Below are 19,303 nucleotides of genomic sequence, written 5' to 3'. Positions count from 1 at the left end.
AACCTGAAGGAAGTAAGGAGGTGAGCCGTTAACATGGAAATTTGGGAGAGAGTCCTTCAGACAGGGGAACAGCAAGCACATGAAACTCAGGCACCCAGTTCCACTGACGATTTCAAGGGTTCACAGACCCCTAAAGCCCATCTCCAGATCCTTCCATGGATCTCAGATGAAGAAAGTCTAATAGTGGCCAACTCCCTGGGTTTACAGGCGAGGAAATAGAGGCTGAGAGGGGGACAGTCTTGCTCAAGGTCACGCAGAGAACAGGGGCCAGAGCCACATCTCCTGACACTCCTACCTGGTGCAGGAATCCTTTTTGTAGTATTATCAAGAAATGGTTGTCTAGGAATAAAGACGCAGATGTAGAGAATGGACTTGAGGACACGGGGAGGGGGAAGGGTAAGCTGGGAAGAAGTGAGAGAGTGGCATGGACATATATACACTACCAAATGTAAAATAGATAGCTAGTGGGAAGCAGCTGCGTAGCACAGGGAGATCAGCTCGGTGCTTTGTGACCACCTAGAGGGGTGGGATAGGGAGGGTGGGAGGGAGAAGCAAGAGGGAGGAGATATGGGGATATACGTATGTGTATAGCTGATTCACTTTGTTATACAGCAGAAACTAACACACCATTGTAAAGCAATTATATTCCAATAAAAATGTTAAAAAAATAAAATAAACTGAAGTTTATACAAAGATGAAAAAAAAGGAATGGCTGTCTAGCTTCTACCTGGATGCTGCTAGTGACAGGCAGCTCATCACCTCACGAAGCCATTGTTTCTACTGTCTGGCAACTGCAGAGATTAACAAGCCAGCCCCTCTGGTGATCTGAATTCTGCCTCCCTTGGAGTCAGGACTGACAGACTTCCCTCTCTTCTTTGCCAGGTTCACCATCTGCCACAAGACTGAGGTCATGAAGAACACCCTAAACCCAGTCTGGCAAACTTTCTCCATTCCTGTGAGAGCCCTCTGCAACGGGGACTATGATCGGTGAGATGAGAAAATGTCCCCTGTCCCCAAGCACAGGTGCGGGGGGCACGGTCACGTTGATGAGGGCCATCCCATCAGTACAAGCGAGCAGAGCCTCCTGGAGCTGCGTGCTGGTGGCCCTGCACAGGGTGGAACTGGGGATCCCTCTGGCTCCCTGCCCTTCCCTCACCACACCCTGCCTTTTTTCCTCCCAGTCTGACTTTCCCATTGGTGGAAGCCCTCCCAGGTTGGGGGGATGGGAGGTACCAAGGATTTCAGAGAAGCCCTGGTGTGTGTTGGGCGCCCTGCCCGGAGCTCAGTAGCTGGTCTTTTCACTGTGCCCAGTGAGGGGCAGGTGGGGGCCAGATGGCGGCTCTAGATGCACGTAGAGGTGACTTGGTCCCCAGCAGCCCCAACTCCTGGCTGAGAGACTCTGGGGAGTCAGGATCCCAGGATATGCGCCGCCAGATGAGTTGCCATAAATGGGGGTGAGGGATGCAGTGCAAACAGCTCATGGAATTTTTTGATGCTACAAAGCCTACTCATAATACACCTCATCATTGTTTGAGTGTAGATTGTTGAGTATAGATACAGATACCTAGTTTCCAATCCTGACTCTGTGACGAAAAAAGCACTCTCAGCCTGGGCAAACTTTGACCTGTTTGAGCCTCAGTTTCCTTATCTGTAAACTGGGTACCTAAACATCCACCTACCTTGTAGGGCTGCTTTGAAGCTCACAACCTACATGTAAGGCTCTGGTATACATAAAATACCGTTCAGCATTTCATCCACAAACGTTTATTGATGCCCTACCATGTGACAGGCACTGCACTAGATGCTGGGAAGTCAGGAGGAAACAAAACACACAGTCTTCACCCTTCACCCAACCTCTTGGAGTTTATATGCTAGTGGGGGAGGCAGACATTAATCCAATAATTGCACAAAGAAACATATAATTACAAATTGTGGCAAGTGCAGGGGAGAGAGGGGACACGTAGGATGGGAGCTGTAACACGGTATTGGTCTGTGTTAAGTCACAAGAACCCAGCCTGGTTTCCTGGTGGTTGCTATAGCAGGTGGGCGAGCTGGCAGGGGCTTCTCGGGCAGGGCTGTCCAGGCAGCCCTGAGGAAGCTGGGCCTCTGCTGGCCACTCTGACAGGAGCCCTAGGGTGTCAGAACAGATACCTCAGGGCATCCTGGCTGGTGGCATTGGCATGGGCTCCCTGGCACTCTGTTCACAGTGGCTACTGACAGGGTATGTGCAGTGGGGTGAGGGGACAGGAATGAGCAGACAGATGGCCTCCAGGCACCCCTGTCTCTCTCCCTATTAGGCTGCTGATCCAGGAGATGAAGTGGCTTCTTTTCCTGCCTCGGCTGGGACAGAAAAGCCACAGTCTGTTCCATAGGTGGTCATTGAGCACCTACGATGTGCTCAGCACTGCGCCTCCAGCTGTGTGGCATTCAAGGGAATGTAGCCGCATTTCTGTCTTCAGGGGACTTACAGGGAGCTCAGATGTGCACACGTATATTTTAGACAGTTAAATAGTTGTGCAAAATGAGACTGGAAACAAAAATAGGCATTTCAGCCAAACAAACCCCCGTTCCGTGTCTAGCCAGGTCCTGGGGCTTCTGGAGTGATGGGGAATGGGAGGGGTTGAAGCAACAGCGTCTAAAGGAGGCTCAGGGCAGGGTGGAAGGTTGCGGGGGCAGCGTCAGTTCCTGGGGACAAGGGATGTAGGAAAAATGGTTGGGATAGAGAGGAAGGGAGCGGAAAGTCAAGGTTGGGGGATGGGAGAACATGGCAGCTCCATTCTCATAGGGGTGGAAGGAATTGGGATTTCTGACCGCACTGCCTAGAGGTTTCGGGGTTTGTCCAGCTGACCCCCCACAACCCGCATCCCAGGGAAGGCCTCCTAGGGCCTCAGAATCCAGCCTTGTAAGGAGGTCAGCCCAGCTCAGAGGCCTGGGCTCTCCGATCAGCCATCGGAGGAGGTGCGGGTGTGGGGGGGAAGGTGCAGGCTTTGCGGAAAGCCCAGGTGGGCTCCCGTCCCCCTCCCAGGCTGAGCCCTGGACTGGTTTCCCTCCAGGACGGCTGGGCAGCTTGGGCCCTCCTCCAAAGCCAGGGACAGATTAACTGTGATGTGACTGACAGTGGTGCTAATGGAGGTGTCAGGTGTGTCACACTGGCCTGGTAAGCGAGCAGACCTGCCCCCTGCTGAGCCCTAGGGTCACCCACATACACAACAGCCACTCAGGAGGTGCAGGCATTTGGGAGGCCCCCGTAGGGCAGGACAGGGTGGGTCTTGTTCAGGAAAACAAGGCAGCTTTCCTCTACTTCCGAGGCACCTCTTGAAGTCTCACAGTACACATTGGGTTTAATCCAGCAGCCCTGTCTTCCAGGCCAGCCGGGCACCAGACACCGTGTTGGGTGCTGTGGACACAGTGAGCTCTCAGACCCAAGTTTCCTTCTGAGGTTGCTCCCAGGCCAAGGTGGGAGACATGGGTCATAATAATAACAGCAAAGGCTCCTGTGGCACTTCTGAGGTAATTGATGTATGTGAACTAATTTAATCCTCCCAACAATTAGTACCTCTTCTGAAAAAGGTACAAATACTATCCACATCTTGTAGGTAAGGAAACTGAGGCCCAGAGAGGTTAAGTTACTCACCCAGGGTCTTACTGCCAGTAGCATCAGAATCTGGACCCAAGCAGGCTGGCTCTAGGATCTGTGTTCTTAAACTCCAGTGCTCTGCTGATGAATGATCAAGGCGTGGGGTGAGTGGGGTGGGACACTTGGAGGACAGCTCTAGGAGAGTTTGCTCAGGGGCTTGAGCAGGTCTGCTTCGAGATAGGAGGTAGAAGGAAGACTCAAAAGGCCTTGACAGCTGCCTGGATATGGGAGTGAAAGAGACGTAGAGATTATTAGGGTTTGGAGTTTGGAGGACGAGAGACGATGGTACCACTAGTGGAAATGGGAAGTGTGACAGGGAGCCAGACTGTGTAGCTATGGGACAGGTACAGTGGTGTTCTTCCCAGGGGAGAGGAGAACAGAGGTCTGGGAGTCCCCAGGAGGGGGACTGGCAGAGGTCAGGAGTAGGGGGATGTCAGAGAGATAAGAAGGGACCAGGGGGAGGGCAGCCATAGTCAGGGAGCTGAGAGAAGAGAGTTCAAACAGAAATATCAACTTACTATTGTGAAAAAGAGGGCCAGGGGGTGAGAACCAGGGATCTGCTGAGAAACGGCCGTTTTCTTGGAATGATGAGGGTGGAAACGAGTTAATCTTATTAAGCTTTACTGAGTCTTTAGGACATGGGCCAAATTGTGTCCTAATTGGTTTAAATACAGTATCTTATTTTGTGAGTTTAAATTTCACAATAACCCTAGAAGGTGGGTACTAATGACATGCCCATTTCACAGATGGGGAAACGGAGGACCACAGATTATGTCACTTGCCAGGGCAAGAAGAAGGTGAATGTCCCTTCTCCAGAAGTCACTTCTGGGCTGGCCCTCTAATTTGGGGTTCCCCTGGTTTGGGGTCCCCCTGCCTTTTCTGTGTTTCCAGTCCACACAATACCAAACCCAAGCAACCCAGCTGAGCAGAACCTGAGTCAGAGGAAGTGGACTCAGGGTCAGAATTAATCTAGCCCTCCAGTGGGGTGAAGTGAGGTGAAGGGTGATGAAAGCACTTCTCCTGCCTTCCCTGAAGTCCCCCTGCTCTGTCCTTGAATATTCTGCTGACTTGAGGATTTGTCCCTGTTAAACCAAATTCCTCTGGGTCGGGCTGCTATCACTCACTCACACCTTCATGGTGAATAAGTAGGTTTTAAAAGGGTGTTAAGGGTACTAGGTCTTCACCTGGAGAAGGGAGAGGGTTCCCAGGAGCTGGGGGGCTGTCACATCACCCAAACTTCGGCCCCCTGGATTGAACCAGTTGCTTCTCCTTTGAACCCCACCACACGCTGAGCACCGGGAGGGGCTGGGCCCAATACTATGGCTTCAGTTAGGAGTGTCTTATCCCTGGTTCACACATGCACAAGCTGAACTCAGACACAGGAGCCACAGTCAGTGCAGTACAGCTGGGGTTGCACAGCACCTCTGCCATCAAGCCTCACTGCCTGGGCCTGTGAGGCTCGGTGCTCTTCTTCCTCCCAGCAGCTTCTCAGAGTAATGGACTGACTCAGTTAGTTTAGGGCGAACCCCTCAAGGCCTGTCAGCCCTCGGGACTTGTAAGCATCAGGGAAACATACTTTTCCTGTTTTCCCTGCCTGGGAGAGGGAGAGGCTCATTAGGAGCAGACCTGAAGCTCCGTTCAGAGGAGGCTATGGACAGAGCTGCTTGGTGTGCTGGGGAGCAAGCCTGGAGTCTTTGCCAGCGTCCCCCATCCTTGCTGGCCTGCTGAGGCTCACACACCCCGCTCTGTCACTCCTGCTCCGTGCGTTCAGAGACCCACAGGACACTGGCTCCCTGCCAAGAGGCCTGGTGCTGCTACTGACCAGCTGTGTCTGGCTTTTGCTACTGCCTTCCCCTGCCTCTGGGCACCTCCTTCTTCCCCAGTTCTGGAGATTTCGGTCTCCGGGCTAATCTGACTCCCTGCAGCCATCCCTGGAGCCTTGGCTGTGATTGCTACTGGGGTGAGTTGGCACAGGAATCTCATACCCAGTGGTCTCAACCTCAGCTGCAAGTTCAAATCCCCTGAGGAGCTTTTTTTTTTTTTTAATTTATTTATTTAGGCTGTGTTGGGTCTTCATTTCTGCGCGAGGGCTTTCTCTAGTTGCGGCGAGCGGGGGCCTCTCTTCATCGCGGTGCGCGGGCCTCTCACTGTCGCAGCCTCTCTTGGTGCGGAGCACAGGCTCCAGACGCACAGGCTCAGTCGTTGTGGCTCACGGGCCCAGTTACTCCGCGGCATGTGGGATCTTCCCAGATCAGGGCTCGAACCCGTGTCCCCTGCATTGGCAGGCAGATTCTCAACCACTGCGCCACCAGGGAAGCCCCCCTGAGGAGCTTTTAACAATTCCCCTGCACAGGCTGCACCCCCAGACCAATTGATTCTGAATCTCTGGGGTGAGGCATCAGCATCAGGATTGCTAAAGCTCCCTGGGGGATCCGATGTGTAACCAAGTTTGAAAACCAGTAATTTCATCTAGAGAGGTTAGTGGCTCTGGAAGCACATTAGAATCAGCCAGGGGACTTTTAAAAACTACCTGTGCCTGAGCCCTATCCAGACCAATTAAATCACGCCTTCTGGCAGTGAGATTAAAAAAAAATTCTCCCCAGTGATTTTTTTGGGTATCCAAGGCCGTGGCTATGACTGGGGTCCTCCTATAGCCTCTGAGCATGTTGGCTGTCACTGATCTAGTCACCTGAGGGACTGGTGTTGGTGGTCCGTTGTTGTGGTGTGCCCACGTGCCACAACTACTGAGCCCACGTGCCACAACTACTGAAGCCCACGTGCCTAGAGCCCGTGCTCCGCAACAAGAGAAGCCACTGCAATGAGAAGCCCACGAACCGCAACGAAGAGTAGCCCCCGCTCGCCACAACCAGAGAAAAGCACACGCACAGCAATGAAGACCCAATGCAGCCAGAAACAATAAATAAATATAATAAAATAAATAAATTTATTTTAAAAAACAAAACAAACAAACAAACAAAACTATCCCAGGTGTGGCCCAAATGCTAAAGTGGAGAGGAGGCTTTTTTTTGTTTTAATTTCTTTTGGGCTGTGTTGTGTCTCCCTTGCGGTGCGCGGGCTTGTCATTGCGGTGGCTTCTCTTGTTGCAAAGCACGGGCTCTAGGCACGTGGGCTTCAGTAGTTGTGGCTCGCGGGCTCTAGAGAGCAGGCTCAGCAGTTGTGGCGCACGGGCTTAGTTGCTCCGCAGCATGTGGGATCTTCCCGGACCAGGGATCGAACCCGTGTCCCCTGCACTGGCAGACGGATTTCCAGCCACTGCATCACCAGGGAAGCCCAGGAGGCATGTTTATAGAGATCCAACGCATGCCAGGCAGTTTTACCAATTTGTCTCCACAGCTATTCTGTAGGGCCGTTATTATCCCTACTTTAAAATGATTTTGTGGCTCAGAGAGGTTAAGCGACATCTCCAGGTCCCAGTGCAAAGGGCCCAGCATCCAAGTCCACACCCCAGACACTTTCTACTATTTCCAGATCACCAGCCTACCTTCAGAGGCCTAGATTTTATTTTTCTTTCCATAATAATTCTCCTCAGAGAGACATAGTTTTTTGTTTTTCACAAAAATTTAAAGGATTTCTCTAAATGGTGGGCTTCTATGCCTGCCCCATTTTACATTTTGGTAACAAAAATCCAGTTGCTGCACAACGTACTGGGCATCCCTTCATTTCCTGAACAGTTTCTACCCTGATGCGGGAGAATCCGCATCCCACCCCCATGCCCCATGGAGGCTCATCTGAAGGGAGACAGCGCCTCCTTCTGGGGGTTCTGGAACTCCAAGGCTGACTCCCTGCAGACTTGAGGAGATGGGCCGCGGCCATGGGCCAAATGATGAGATATTCATAGAACACAGGCCTGGGCAGCCGCCTCTGTGTGCCCCATTTAGAACTGAAGGCTGGAGACCCAGCTCCCCCATGCCTTTTCCACCTCTCCAGACCCTGACCCTGTGGAGGGACCCGGGCATCTGCCCCATCCCTGGGCATCCCTGGAGGACTGCTGGTACCAAGGGTTAACCTGCAACCTCCACCTCCCTCCTCTGCCTCTGGTCTGCTAGCCTGTTGCCATAGAAACAGGCTAAAAATAAAATGGGCTCCCAAAGCCCAGCCCCAAGCTCAGGAGTCAAAACAAACTAATTAAAGCAGACAGGCTAAAATGTGAAGATAATTACGCCCCCACTCAGGAGCCAGTCTGGCATGGAAAAGCTCAGCAGGCCATCCTGAGTCAGGACCCCTGGGTCCATCCCTGACATGCGGGGCAACCACCACTCAGACTCCTTGAACCCCAGGGTCCCACCAGGAGAGCCCACCCTGCTTAGGTCTTGGATCTACGGAGCACCACACTCACACTCCAACGGCCCCACCCCTGATAAACTGCAGTATGGCTTCATGCTGGGATCTGTGCCCCATCTGGGGTGGCCAAGAGAAGGCGGGGTGAACTGAAGTCTGAGGCTGCCTTTCTACCTGAAATTCAGGGAAGTCCCAGTGCAGCTTTGGAGCTGCCTCTGTCCCTAAGACCTTTAAAGGCTTCAAGATAGTTCCTTTGTCTCCTGGGCTGCTGCCTCTTCACCGAGGGCCCTCAGAGCCAGGTGGGTGTTCCTCCATCCCCCTTTGGCCCAGGAGCATGAGAAGGCCACGCAGGTGGCCCCATTCTCAGGCTACGCAGGTGCTGGGTCAAGTCCATCCCACCATGGGCCCTTTGCCTTACAGGACCATCAAGGTGGAGGTATACGACTGGGATCGAGATGGCAGGTAAGCTGGCAGAAGGACAGAAGGTGAGCAAGGAGGGGGACAGCCCCTGGGAGGAAGGTGGATCTTGCCCTCTCATGGAGAGAGCTATGCCCAGGTCCCCACCCATGGCAGCTTGTGGGGTGAGGGGCCTGGGTTTCCTGTGGAGGGACCACTGCCTCGGTGGCTCATCCGTGCCCAGCTCCACTGAGGCACCAGAGGGCCTGTGTCCTGCAGGACATGGTGCAAGGGGTGTAAGAGGCCTCTTTTCCTCAAATAGCTGTCTAGCGGCCAGCCAGTGTCTAAAATCTCCCCACATTTGGAAGAATGTAGGATTTTCTGAAATGTGCATGTTCTAAGGTACAGGCAGATATTAGTGAACTCCTGAGCATTCATGACCATGTTCTCTGTGTGAGGCTAAGCATCGTGCGGTGACTGAAGTGCAGAAGATGAGCTTGGCTCTCAGAGACTCCCTGAAATCTAGCAGGAGGCCCTTGACTCCTCAGAGGAGTTGTTTGTGGGGAGCAGGGCTGACGGAGTGGGATATGGGAAAGGCGAGCATATGAATGGACCCCGGAGCGGTAAGGCAGAGCCTGAGTAGGGCTGAGCCTAACCTTGGGGAGGCCAGGGGCTTCCTCTTCTGTGTATCTAAGTGCCCCCAAGGAGCCAGTATCACTGGGAATTCATAGACGAGGACCAGAACAGGCCTCTCACAACTTTAGTAGAACCCTCACCGGCTCCTGCTTGTCTGTTGAACCAAATCCAACCAAATCCAAGTATGTCATACTTCCTGACTTTTGTGAGCCCTCCATCCTGTGGTGCTACCAGGGGGGTCATAGAGGGGCTTTAAGCCCTCTGATCTCCACTGGTGCCTATCAAGTCTGTGACATGGATGGGGGATGCCGTGAAGGGCTGTGCAAATACAGCTCTAAGTTAGGCCGGAGCTCCTTCCAAGGAGCTCACCTGCCCAACACCTTCCTATAGAGAAACTCTAGTGCCAACACTACTCTGCCAGCTCACTCTGTCCCCTCCTCTCTTCGCTTTAACCACATTACAGGCAAGTCAGCTTCAGGCTTCCACCCACGATTCACCTCATCACCTTACCCTGGAGTTCCCCATACCTTTCCTTTACCAGGGAAGCTGGAGACAGCTACCAGATGCCATTGGGTCCCACCATCAAGGAGCTCACAGTCTGAATGCTGAGAGCTGTAAATATGTAGACAAAAGACAGTGTGGACTCAAGGTGGGGCAAGGCCCCAGGGGTACCTCCTGGGCATCACACTCCAGCAGGCATTCTTGGCCAGCATGTTAACCACTGCCCTCTATCAGGGAGAGTGGTGGCGAAAGGCAGCCAACCGCAGGGCAGATGGGAGTTCTGCTTTGTACAAGGTTTTGCTGCACTTACTGTCAACACATGCTTGTGGGGCAGAGATGCAGAAGGTGTAAACACTGCAGAAAACACCTCAAGCTGCGTGGACGGACCTAAAGCTAATTGTCTTTTCAAAAAATGTTATTGGAAAAATGTCAAGTACACAGAAAAGTAGAGAGAAGAGTTTAATGAACACTTTAAGCCAATACCTGAATCTAACAAGTGTTACATGTTGCCATAGTTGCCTTATCTATGTTTTGATGTAGTTTAAGTTACAGTTCATGGCATTTTTACCTCTAAATATCTCATTGACAATGTCTAAAAAATAAGGGCATTTTTCTAAATAACTACAAATGTCATTATTGCACCTGACACATTGAACAATAATTCTTGAATACCATCTAATATTCATTTCATGTTCAAATTTCCCCAGTTGTCCCCAGAATACATACTATTGCTCGTTCGTTCAAATAAGAATCCAAGTATTAGAAGTGGGTCCTATTCTCCAGGACCCTGCTCTTTGCTGGGTGTCTGTTGGGTTTCTTGCTCCATGGGTGACACTGGACTCTTCCCAGGGGCCCACCCTCTCTGCTGGTGTGTACCCCTGGAGCAGACGCCCCGGGCAGAACTGAGAGCCAGGGGAAGGGACATGAGAGGCGGGGGGATGAGCAGAGGCAGCGCACAGCCTGGGCCTCGCAGTTCAGCAGCAACTTTCCCTTGCAGCCATGACTTCATTGGGGAGTTCACCACCAGTTACCGGGAGCTGGCCCGCGGGCAGAGCCAATTCAACATCTATGAGGTGAGGCAGACACCTGAAGGCTGGGGTTTGCTCTGACTATATGTAGCTCCCAGTTGCTGAGGACTAACAGTGAGCCATGGCTGGGGTTTTTTGTTTGTTTGTTTTTTTGCGGTACACGGGCCTCTCACTGTTGTGGCCTCTCCCGTTGCGGAGCACAGGCTCCGGACGCGCAGGCTCAGCGGCCATGGCTCACGGGCCCAGCCGCTCCATGGCATGTGGGATCTTCCCGGACTGGGGCACGAACCCGTGTCCCCTGCATCGGCAGGTGGACTCTCAACCACTGCGTCACCAGGGAAGCCCGTGGCTGGGGTTTTTGCATGTTCTCCTGTGAGGTGGGTGTTATTGTCCCATTTCACAGTTAAGGAGACCGAATCGCAGAGAAGTGAGGGGACTTGACCAAAGCCCAGTAAGTGGCAGACTCAAGAGGCAAACAACCTAAGCTTATCTGACTCCAAATCATTGAGTTATAGTGCCCCCCCTGAGAGAGCTCTTCCAACAAGGAGGGGGAATAGAAGTGCAGGTGGGCAGAAGGTGGGGAACAGTGTCAGAAGGTTCTAGGCCCAAGACCTGAGGTCCTGAGTTCAAGTAGCCTTCTGCCTTTAATCAGAGCAGTCTCAGGGCCTGCAGAATATCTTCTCTTTTCTGGAAGGAAAGAGAGGAACAGGAATCAGGATACCTCCATCTAGACCAGAGAACCTTGGACAAGACACCCGGTCTCTCTGGAGATAATATCATCTGCCCTCCAAGGACACTTTCTACTGCTGAGCCTTTGCCTGTGTGTGTGCTCCCTCTCAGGATACCCTCCCACCTTCCACATCTAGCTCAGGTCCTACTCCTCTGGTGGCCTATTTTCTCCCACTTATGAACTTCATGGACAGCATAGTTCATGCCAGACCTACTGAACTGCAGATACTTATAACCCTAATTTACAGCCCAGGGTTCATATCCTGACTCCACCATGTATTAGCCCTGAGACCCTGGCTGAGTTCTTGCCCCACTCTGTGCCATGCACACTGAGAATTAAATAAGTTACTAGAACAATGTCTGGCCACTAGTGAGCATTACGTCAGTGCTATCTCCTAGTTTCATCTGTTGAGCGCTTGGGTGCCAGGAGATTTACATTTCACAACCATCCTACAAACTGGGTCTATCCTTACATCACTCAGCTAGAGCTGGCTTTGACTCCCATCTCTGAACCCTAATCCCTGTATGCATCCACTCCCTCAACCTGTATCTCTGTTCCGAGTGGGCAGGTCTTGTGTTCCAACTAGACTGAAGCTCCCCAAGGGCAGACAAAGTGACAGCGCTTCCTGTTGCCCTGGTCACATTGGCCTGGGCCCTCCTGGGCACACAGTAGGTGTTTATTATACATTCACACTGAATTCAATTGAACAAGGCTATTTGTGAGAATGGAACGTGATGGATTTCTTTGAAAGAGCCATGATCCTCATAGTTAATTGCTTTGCTTTTTGTAAGGACAAAGGACGGAGCTGTCTCTGTCCCCTCACCCAGGCAGAGAGAAGCACACTCCGTCTTTGGACTCTTTTTTTTTTTTTTTAGCGGTACGCGGGCCTCTCACCGCCGCGGCCCCTCCCATTGCAGAGCACAGGCTCTGGATGCGCAGGCCCAGCGCCCATGGCTCACGGGCCCAGCCGCTCCGAGGCATCTGGGATCCTCCCGGACCGGGGCACGAACCCGTGTCCCCTGCATCGGCAGGCGGACTCTCAACCACTGTGCCACCAGGGAAGCCCTGGACTCTTTTAAGGACATTTTTAGGGAAGTGAAGGGAAGGGGTCCGGTCTCCTGGAGTTTGATTCTAAGGATGCTTGACAGGCTCAGATGAGGCCACGATCTCTCAGGCTTCAGTGACTTGTTTTCTCAGTCATTGGTCCCTGCCCCCTTGCAATCAATGAGAGAAACTACAGCGCTGGCAAAAAGAAGTGCTGTCTTTACACATCTGAAACGCCATCAGGTAGAAAAGGAATTAACTCTGGCAGCCCCGGGGCAGGCCTTGCACCATGGAGGGCATCCCTGGGAGGCCGGTTTGGGCTCAGGAAGGCCCTTCTAGAGTCAGAAGTGCCTGAAGAGAGAACAGGCTTCTGCCAGGAAAGATCCTCATCTCAGGCCCCAGCATCAGCCTGGGTGTCCAACGCATATGCCCAGCTGTCTTCTGGCCACTCCTTAGACTCCGCCTTCCCAAACTGAATGCACTGGCTAAAGTCCCTGCAGCCCTCCTCTCCCCCTGGCCAGCCAGCTCCTCCTCCAGTGTTGTCATCACAGCGGCCATGGCACCTGGGGAGGCATCCTTGACACCTCCTGCCCCTCATCCCACACCCAGTCCATGACTGAATCCTACTCCTCCTGCCACCTAAATATTCTGACATTTGTCCCCTTCATTCCCGTCTACCCCCACTGTCACCGTCTCCCCTGTGTAGGGGCTTTGTGACAGCCCCATAATGGCCTTTCTGCCTCCTTCCGTCCTCCAGTCAGTAACCCAAATACTTCTCCAAAATTGTAATTGACCACATTGCTGCCCTGCTTAACCCCCGACTGTGCATGTCACCCACTGCCTCTGCCTGGTTCGCACAGGGGAGCGGGGAGACTCCACACCAGCTGAGATCCTAAAGGGACCTTTACCTACAAGGGGAGTCCAAGCTCCTTCACACGGGTGCCATGCCCCAGTGACCCGCAGTCTGTGTGCAGCCGGGGGGGCAGGAGAGGGCGTGTGTAAGCAGCCATATACATCACAGCTCTAGGAGCCCCTACGGTCTAGCCCTGTCCACTCCCCTCTACCCATCCCCACTCTCAGCCCCATCATGCCATCTGAGGCTCTCTGAACCTCCATGCTGTCTGTCTCCGTGGCTTCATCTGTGCTTGTGCCTCCCTTGGGGTTCCCTTTGCTGTTCTTGCCTCAGGAAGCCCCCACCTGCACACCCACTCTACCCCAGGGTCTGAAGTGGATGCCTCTCCTTGGTGCTCCTGCTCTACCCCCCACCCCACTCCCATACCTATTACCTGTTTATCATACTTCCTGCCCCCTCAAAGACCACGATGTCCTCAGGAATGGGGGCAATGTCTTACCACTGTATCCAGAGCCAGCACAGCTGCTGGTCCTGGGAGCCCCTCAGTGCCCCTTGCACAGGAGGGCAGACCCCACACCTGCCCTGGAGACCCTGGGGATGTGAGGAGAGGGAGGGGAGGAGGCTTAGAACTCCAGCTCAGGAGTTGGGAGGTTGCTAGGCTGGCCCCTAGGGGGTGCAGCCGCTTAGGGCTGGAGAGGCTGGTGGGGTGGGGTGGGGGTGGGATGGGGGAGGGGCTGTGTGCCAGGTTATGCATGAAACCTCAGAACAAACAGGATGCTTTCTCAGTGCCCACTTCACAGAAGATCTGAGAACAAAACAGTGCTTTAATATTAAAACAGTTATAATTAGAGAGTGGAAATGTGGCATACAGGCAGATTTAAAGATAACAGAGCAGACTTCAAAGAAATGTGCTTGTGGCCAGATTTTTCGGCGATGCCCAGGCCCCAGGAGTCCGTGTTCATTCTCCTCCACTGGGAGGGCTACTTTGGAGTAAAAGTTCGGATCCGGTAAATTCTAAAAGTTCCACGCCCTCATAGAACAGGTTGGGAAACTGAGGCGCAGTGTAGTCTTGGGGCTGCAGTGTGCCCTCATTTCGACAGGCTGCCTAGCAAGCTGTCGTCCCGTGAATATGTCAGTGAGCACCATGTCATCTGGGTGACTTTCATGCCTGTGGTGGCTCCAAGGTTGTTCTGGGCTTCTCTCTCCAGGCTCTCAGTTTCCACCTGCATAGCCTGCTAGCCTCCCACCTGCACTTCCCACCTGTGCCCGAAATCCAGTTCGTTCTTCCTTCTGTGTCTACCTAGTCACCCATGACTCCTCCCTCTCTCCTGCCTTCAGGGCCACGCCCAGCCCTGACTGCTTGGAAACGCTCCTTCTTACCTGGTCACCGTTTTTTTCTGCAGGTGGTAAACCCGAAAAAGAAAATGAAGAAAAAGAAATATGTGAATTCTGGCACAGTGAGTAGCCACCCCCTTTCTGCCATGGGTGTAGACATCCCGAGCTAGGTCTGGTGGCAGGAGTCATGTGTGTCTGTGTGTGCTCCTGCGGGGTGTGGGAATGAGACCTGGAGGGTTAGGGGTGGGGAGGGATGGGGCCGATGGAGCAACACGAGGTAGACGTGTAAGAGACACATCAGGCCCTGTGATACAGAATGAGAAATCCCAGAGAGAAACTACCATGGGGACTTCCTGTGGAAGGAAGAGGAAAAAGAGTCGCATTTATTGGGCCCTCTGGGAAATTCCCCATTTAGGTGCTTTTCACAGGTTGTTTCCTTAAGAGGCAGACATTATCATCACCTCATCATGAAAGCGGAAACCAAGGCTGCAGGCAGGGAAGTGACTCAACCAAGGTCACAGAGCTAGAAGGTGGTAGACAAGGCAGTGAGCACAACAATTAAATTCAGAGCTTGCAGCTGCTGTGGGCTGTACCCCTGCTTAACCATGACCATGCTGGGATTATACCGGCCCAGTGGCTTCTGGGGGCTGATCTTCAGGACATTCGTGCCTTTCTTCAACAAATATTTACCGTGTGCTACCATGTGCCAGGTGCCTTTCCAGACACGAGGGATACAGCTGGGAACAAGAAAGACCCAAATCCCTGCCCTCCTGGTGCTTATTGTCTAGTGGGGGGGAGACAACACGAATATACACACAAATACCTGTGTGTGTCAGGTGGTTGTGATTGCTGTGGGAGGAAGTAGGGTGAGGTAAATGGATAGGGAATGCAAGAGATGAAACTACTATTTTGTTTAGAGTAGTCAAGGAAAGCTTCTCTGAGAAGGTGACATTTGAGCAGAGATTTAAAGAAGGTGAAGGAGCAAGTATTGAGGATATTGAGGAAAAAGAATTCTAGCTGTAGGGATCAGCATGTGCAAAGGCCCTGAGGTGGAGTCCACCAGTGCATTTATAGAACAAACCAATGTCTTTGCAGTGCAAACGCACCCAAGTCTGTACCCTTCGTGTCCCTCCCACTCTAGAGGGCCACAGCCCCATCACCTAATACAGCCAGATGTAGCCATTTGAGTCAGGCCAACTCCAACTCCAGACTAGAAGAGGTCACAGACAGGGAACTCCAGCGTTCCTCCAAGGAACCTTATTTTCTCCATCTGTAAAATGGGGCTAATACATCATCCCTCCCCTGCTTAATGCACAGGGTGGCTGTGGCAGACACATGGGAGATGCAGGACTGTAAACTGCAAAGTACTCTGCTCCTTCAGAGGGGGCTGACCACTGCTTCTCTGATTGTAATTGTTTCACACGCAGGCTTGGAGTGATAGTTCTTTTGTCTGAAGCTGCAGTGTTTCTCAGTGGGGATGCTATCGGTATTTGGGGAAGAATAATTCTTTGTCTCACAGGACTTCCCCATACATGGTGGGATGCTTAGCACCCCTGGCCTCAGCCCATAGCTAGCAATAGAGCCCCAGTCATCGTGAGACCCCAAAACTCTCCCTCACATTCCCAAATGCCCCTAGGAGAGGCAACACGTTCCCCAGCTAAGAAATATTAGATGTACAGCTGAAAAAAAAAAGGTTGAAAACCACTGATGTCATCCAGCTTTCTTACTTTAGAGATGAAGAGACTGAGGCCCAGAGAGGAGATGTGATTTGTCTCAGGTCACACAGTGAGTTAGGGACAGAGCAGGACTGGGCTGAGGTCTCCTGACTTTCCCTTGCTCCAGTATTTCCTAATCTTTACCATAAAAAAATCACTCAGGGTCCAGGATGCTTGTTAAAATACAGATGCCCAGGCCAGTTCCCTGGGGTTCTATTTTAGGAAAGCCAGGCTGGACCCCAGAAATCTGTATTTTGTGCTTCTCATACCTTACTTACTATGTGCAGAGTCTCCTGGGGATCTTGTTAAAATGCCAAGAATCCGCATTTCTACTCAGCATCAAGGTGATTCTGATGCTGTTGTTCGGGGACTATACTTTGAGTACCAAGTCCCTGGGTCAATCCATATGGCCAGGCAAGTTAGGCAATTACTTCATCCCAGTGCCTGGAGCAGGGTTCAACTCTGGCTGCAGGTTAGACTCATGTGAGGAACTAAAAAAAAAAAAAAAAAAAAATCCAGGGCTGGAGCCCTATCCCAGAAATCTTCATATTATTGGTTTGGGGTCCTCACTCCAGCTGCAAGATGTTTTAAAAGCTTCCCAGGGAGTCTAGTGACCACAGTCAGAGTAGAGGCCACTGTCATAGTCCATTCCTAGAGAAAGGAGGCTTTGTCCGTCCAGGTGCCTAACACTGTAACCACAGCGAGTGGGGGTCTCCAAGGCCCAGCTCAGTACTCACAGACCCTCCCATTATTCGGGCTAATGGCTGGTCCCCTTTGTCAAGCAGAGGCACTACCTGGCCTCCCACTGAGTTGATAAAGATGACTGAATCTGTACCAGTAGGGGCCACCCCAAATCCTAGAGTGGAGTTGTCTGACACAGGTAAAAGGTTCCCTGCCCCAATCTTCCCTCATTGAATTGATTTTAGCTGCCAACATTTTCACTTGTTTCCACCATCCTAAATCATTTTCATAAAGAGCTGCCAGGTAGCTACCTGTCTTTGGAAAGCTGTTGCCAGAGAACTGCCAGGGGCATAGATCAAGAGACCTCTGCTTGGGAGAGGGGGCCCCAGATGCTCAGTTACCTCCAGGGAAAAGACAGGCTGTTTAGCAGGAGGGTCTTGTGTCTGAGAGGGTAGAGATCAAGATGCTAGAGGGATGAGGTGGGACAAGTAAGATTTAAAACAATTGCAGACCAAAGAGACACATTTCAGGATTAACAGTTAGCGGAACGTGGAAGCATGGAGCTTGTCAGCATTGACAGATCTTAGTCCTATGTCAGGAAGACCCCCATCTCCCTCCACACTCCACACCCGTGTCCACTCGGGAAACTCGATTCCTTGGCTTGAGCCCCAGTACTCCAGTGACAGAGACAGGGCCCTTCCAAAGATGCAGTTTGGCATCAAGGTCAGAGCACAGGGTCTGGTTCCGGACGGACCTGGGTTCCCATCTCACTCGGCCATGTCCTGGTAGTGTCCTTGGACACACCGCATCGCTTCTTTGAGCCTCAGTTTCCTTGCTTGTAGAATGGAGATAATAATAGTACCTCACAGAGTTGTTGTGGGCACTGTTTGCAATGAAGCAGGCAAATGCTGGCACGTGCTGGGTGCTCCATAGCTGTCAGCAATGCTCTCCCTCTGCCTAGTGCTCCCCGCTGACCAAGCGTCTTTTTGTTTTCAAGGTCACACTGCTTTCTTTTGCTGTGGAGTCAGAGTGCACATTTCTTGACTACATCAAAGGAGGGTGAGAAGAGATGCAGCCTGGTTTCTTCGGCCTCAGGGAGAGGGAAGGGGCCCCGCACATTGACATATGAGCAGCTCTGGCCCCACCTGGCCTCTTCAAGGCCATGGCCGAAGCCCGCGATCGTGGGCTCTGAGCAGACCCTCAGACAACTCACGCAGAGCCCTGCATGCCCCTAATCCTGAGTGGCTGCAGAGGGCACTACTGAGCCGCGGAGGCCAGCCTGGGTCCCGTGAGGTCCCTGTACCGAGATGGGACCTGCAGGTGGTAGGGACTCCATGACAAACAGAAATGGGCTTAGGGAGGTGGAAAGAGCCCCGGTCTAGGAGGCAGGAGGCCCAGGCCCTAGGCCCCTCTTTGCCTTGAATTTGCTGGGTTACTTTGGGCACATCACTCTCCCTCCCTGGGCATCAGTCTCCTCTGCACAGAGAGTTGGAATTAAGTGAATTCTAAGGTTCCTTCCTGCTCTGAGCTTCTGATGCCGATGGTCTCTCTGGTGGGGGGCGGGCAGTGATTAACCTTCCCAGTGTCATTAGAGACCTACAAAGGGCAGGAGGAACTGGGAAATGAGCCAGGGATGGTCAAACACAAGTTTAAGGAGCAGAAAGAACCAGAAGGGTCGGCATCCAGGCAGGCAGAGAAGCCTGGTGGCTCCAGCCAACAGCTCATGGAAAGAGAGCCTGACTCCAAGGTGAGGTCCTACCCAGCACGCTCCCTGCCAGGACAGGTGCCAGGGCCGGGTGTGGGTAGCCGAGCCCACAGGTGCAGCCAGGTGAGTGATTACACCTGTCTGGAAAGGAGACAGGCAGGGCGGTTGCCAAAGGCTTATCCCAGCCAAGCGGGCTCTTGGCCGCCTGGTTCTCTGGGGCAGAGGGAAAAGTCAGGCCCTGGGAAGCCACACTTACTTTCTCATGACAAGGCTCCCTGCTGCCTTGAGCCTGCAGCGCCCAGGTTTCGAGCTCTCCTCCTACCCCCTGAGCACATGCCCTTCCTGCAGTCACCCACAGGCTTTCCTGCCCCTCCTCCATGCCTTCTCCAGGCCCTGCCCTGGCTCCCTTCCCCCATCAAAACTGCTCTATCTGCTCTCCATCTATTAAGCAACCACCCCTTATATTCCATGGTAATTTTCAAACAATCCTCATCCTGTTTATCCTTCTTATTTGCATAGTGCCCCCAATTTACAGAACACAGTGGGCTGGGTGAAGATGATTATCTCCATTTTACATGACATGTCCAAGGCCCCAGCACTTAGTCGGTAGCAGGTTCTTTCCGTCACCACGTGCCGCATTTCTTCCATAGTAATGAACCCACCCCGCAGCTCCCAGGTGAGGTGTGATAGAGATGGATGAGTTGAAGGGCTGGGTGCTGTCTCATTGAGAAGGAGCTCACAGA

At 52.5% G+C, this 19,303-nt stretch overlaps 1 protein-coding gene across 4 annotated transcripts in view; it reads left to right on the top strand.

Annotated features, from left to right (window-relative positions):
* The window catches only part of CPNE5 (copine 5), a gene marked incomplete at both ends in the record, with an annotated part of 89,676 nt that overhangs the window by 62,660 nt on the left and 7,713 nt on the right, over positions 1–19,303 (top strand). For all 4 annotated transcript variants that reach the window (XM_082849037.1, XM_082849036.1, XM_082849035.1 and 1 more), the window contains 5 exons: positions 883–987; positions 8,357–8,398; positions 10,467–10,542; positions 14,528–14,581; positions 17,853–17,914. In XM_082849037.1, coding sequence (XP_082705163.1) covers positions 883–987; positions 8,357–8,398; positions 10,467–10,542; positions 14,528–14,581; positions 17,853–17,914 — 339 coding nt within the window. The remainder of the gene's footprint in view (positions 1–882; positions 988–8,356; positions 8,399–10,466; positions 10,543–14,527; positions 14,582–17,852; positions 17,915–19,303) is intronic.

Source organism: Leucopleurus acutus (assembly GCF_964270905.1).
Source record: "Leucopleurus acutus genome assembly, chromosome: 10".
NCBI classification, from domain to species: Eukaryota; Metazoa; Chordata; class Mammalia; order Artiodactyla; family Delphinidae; genus Leucopleurus; species Leucopleurus acutus.
This window is presented reverse-complemented; position numbering and strand designations above follow the sequence as displayed.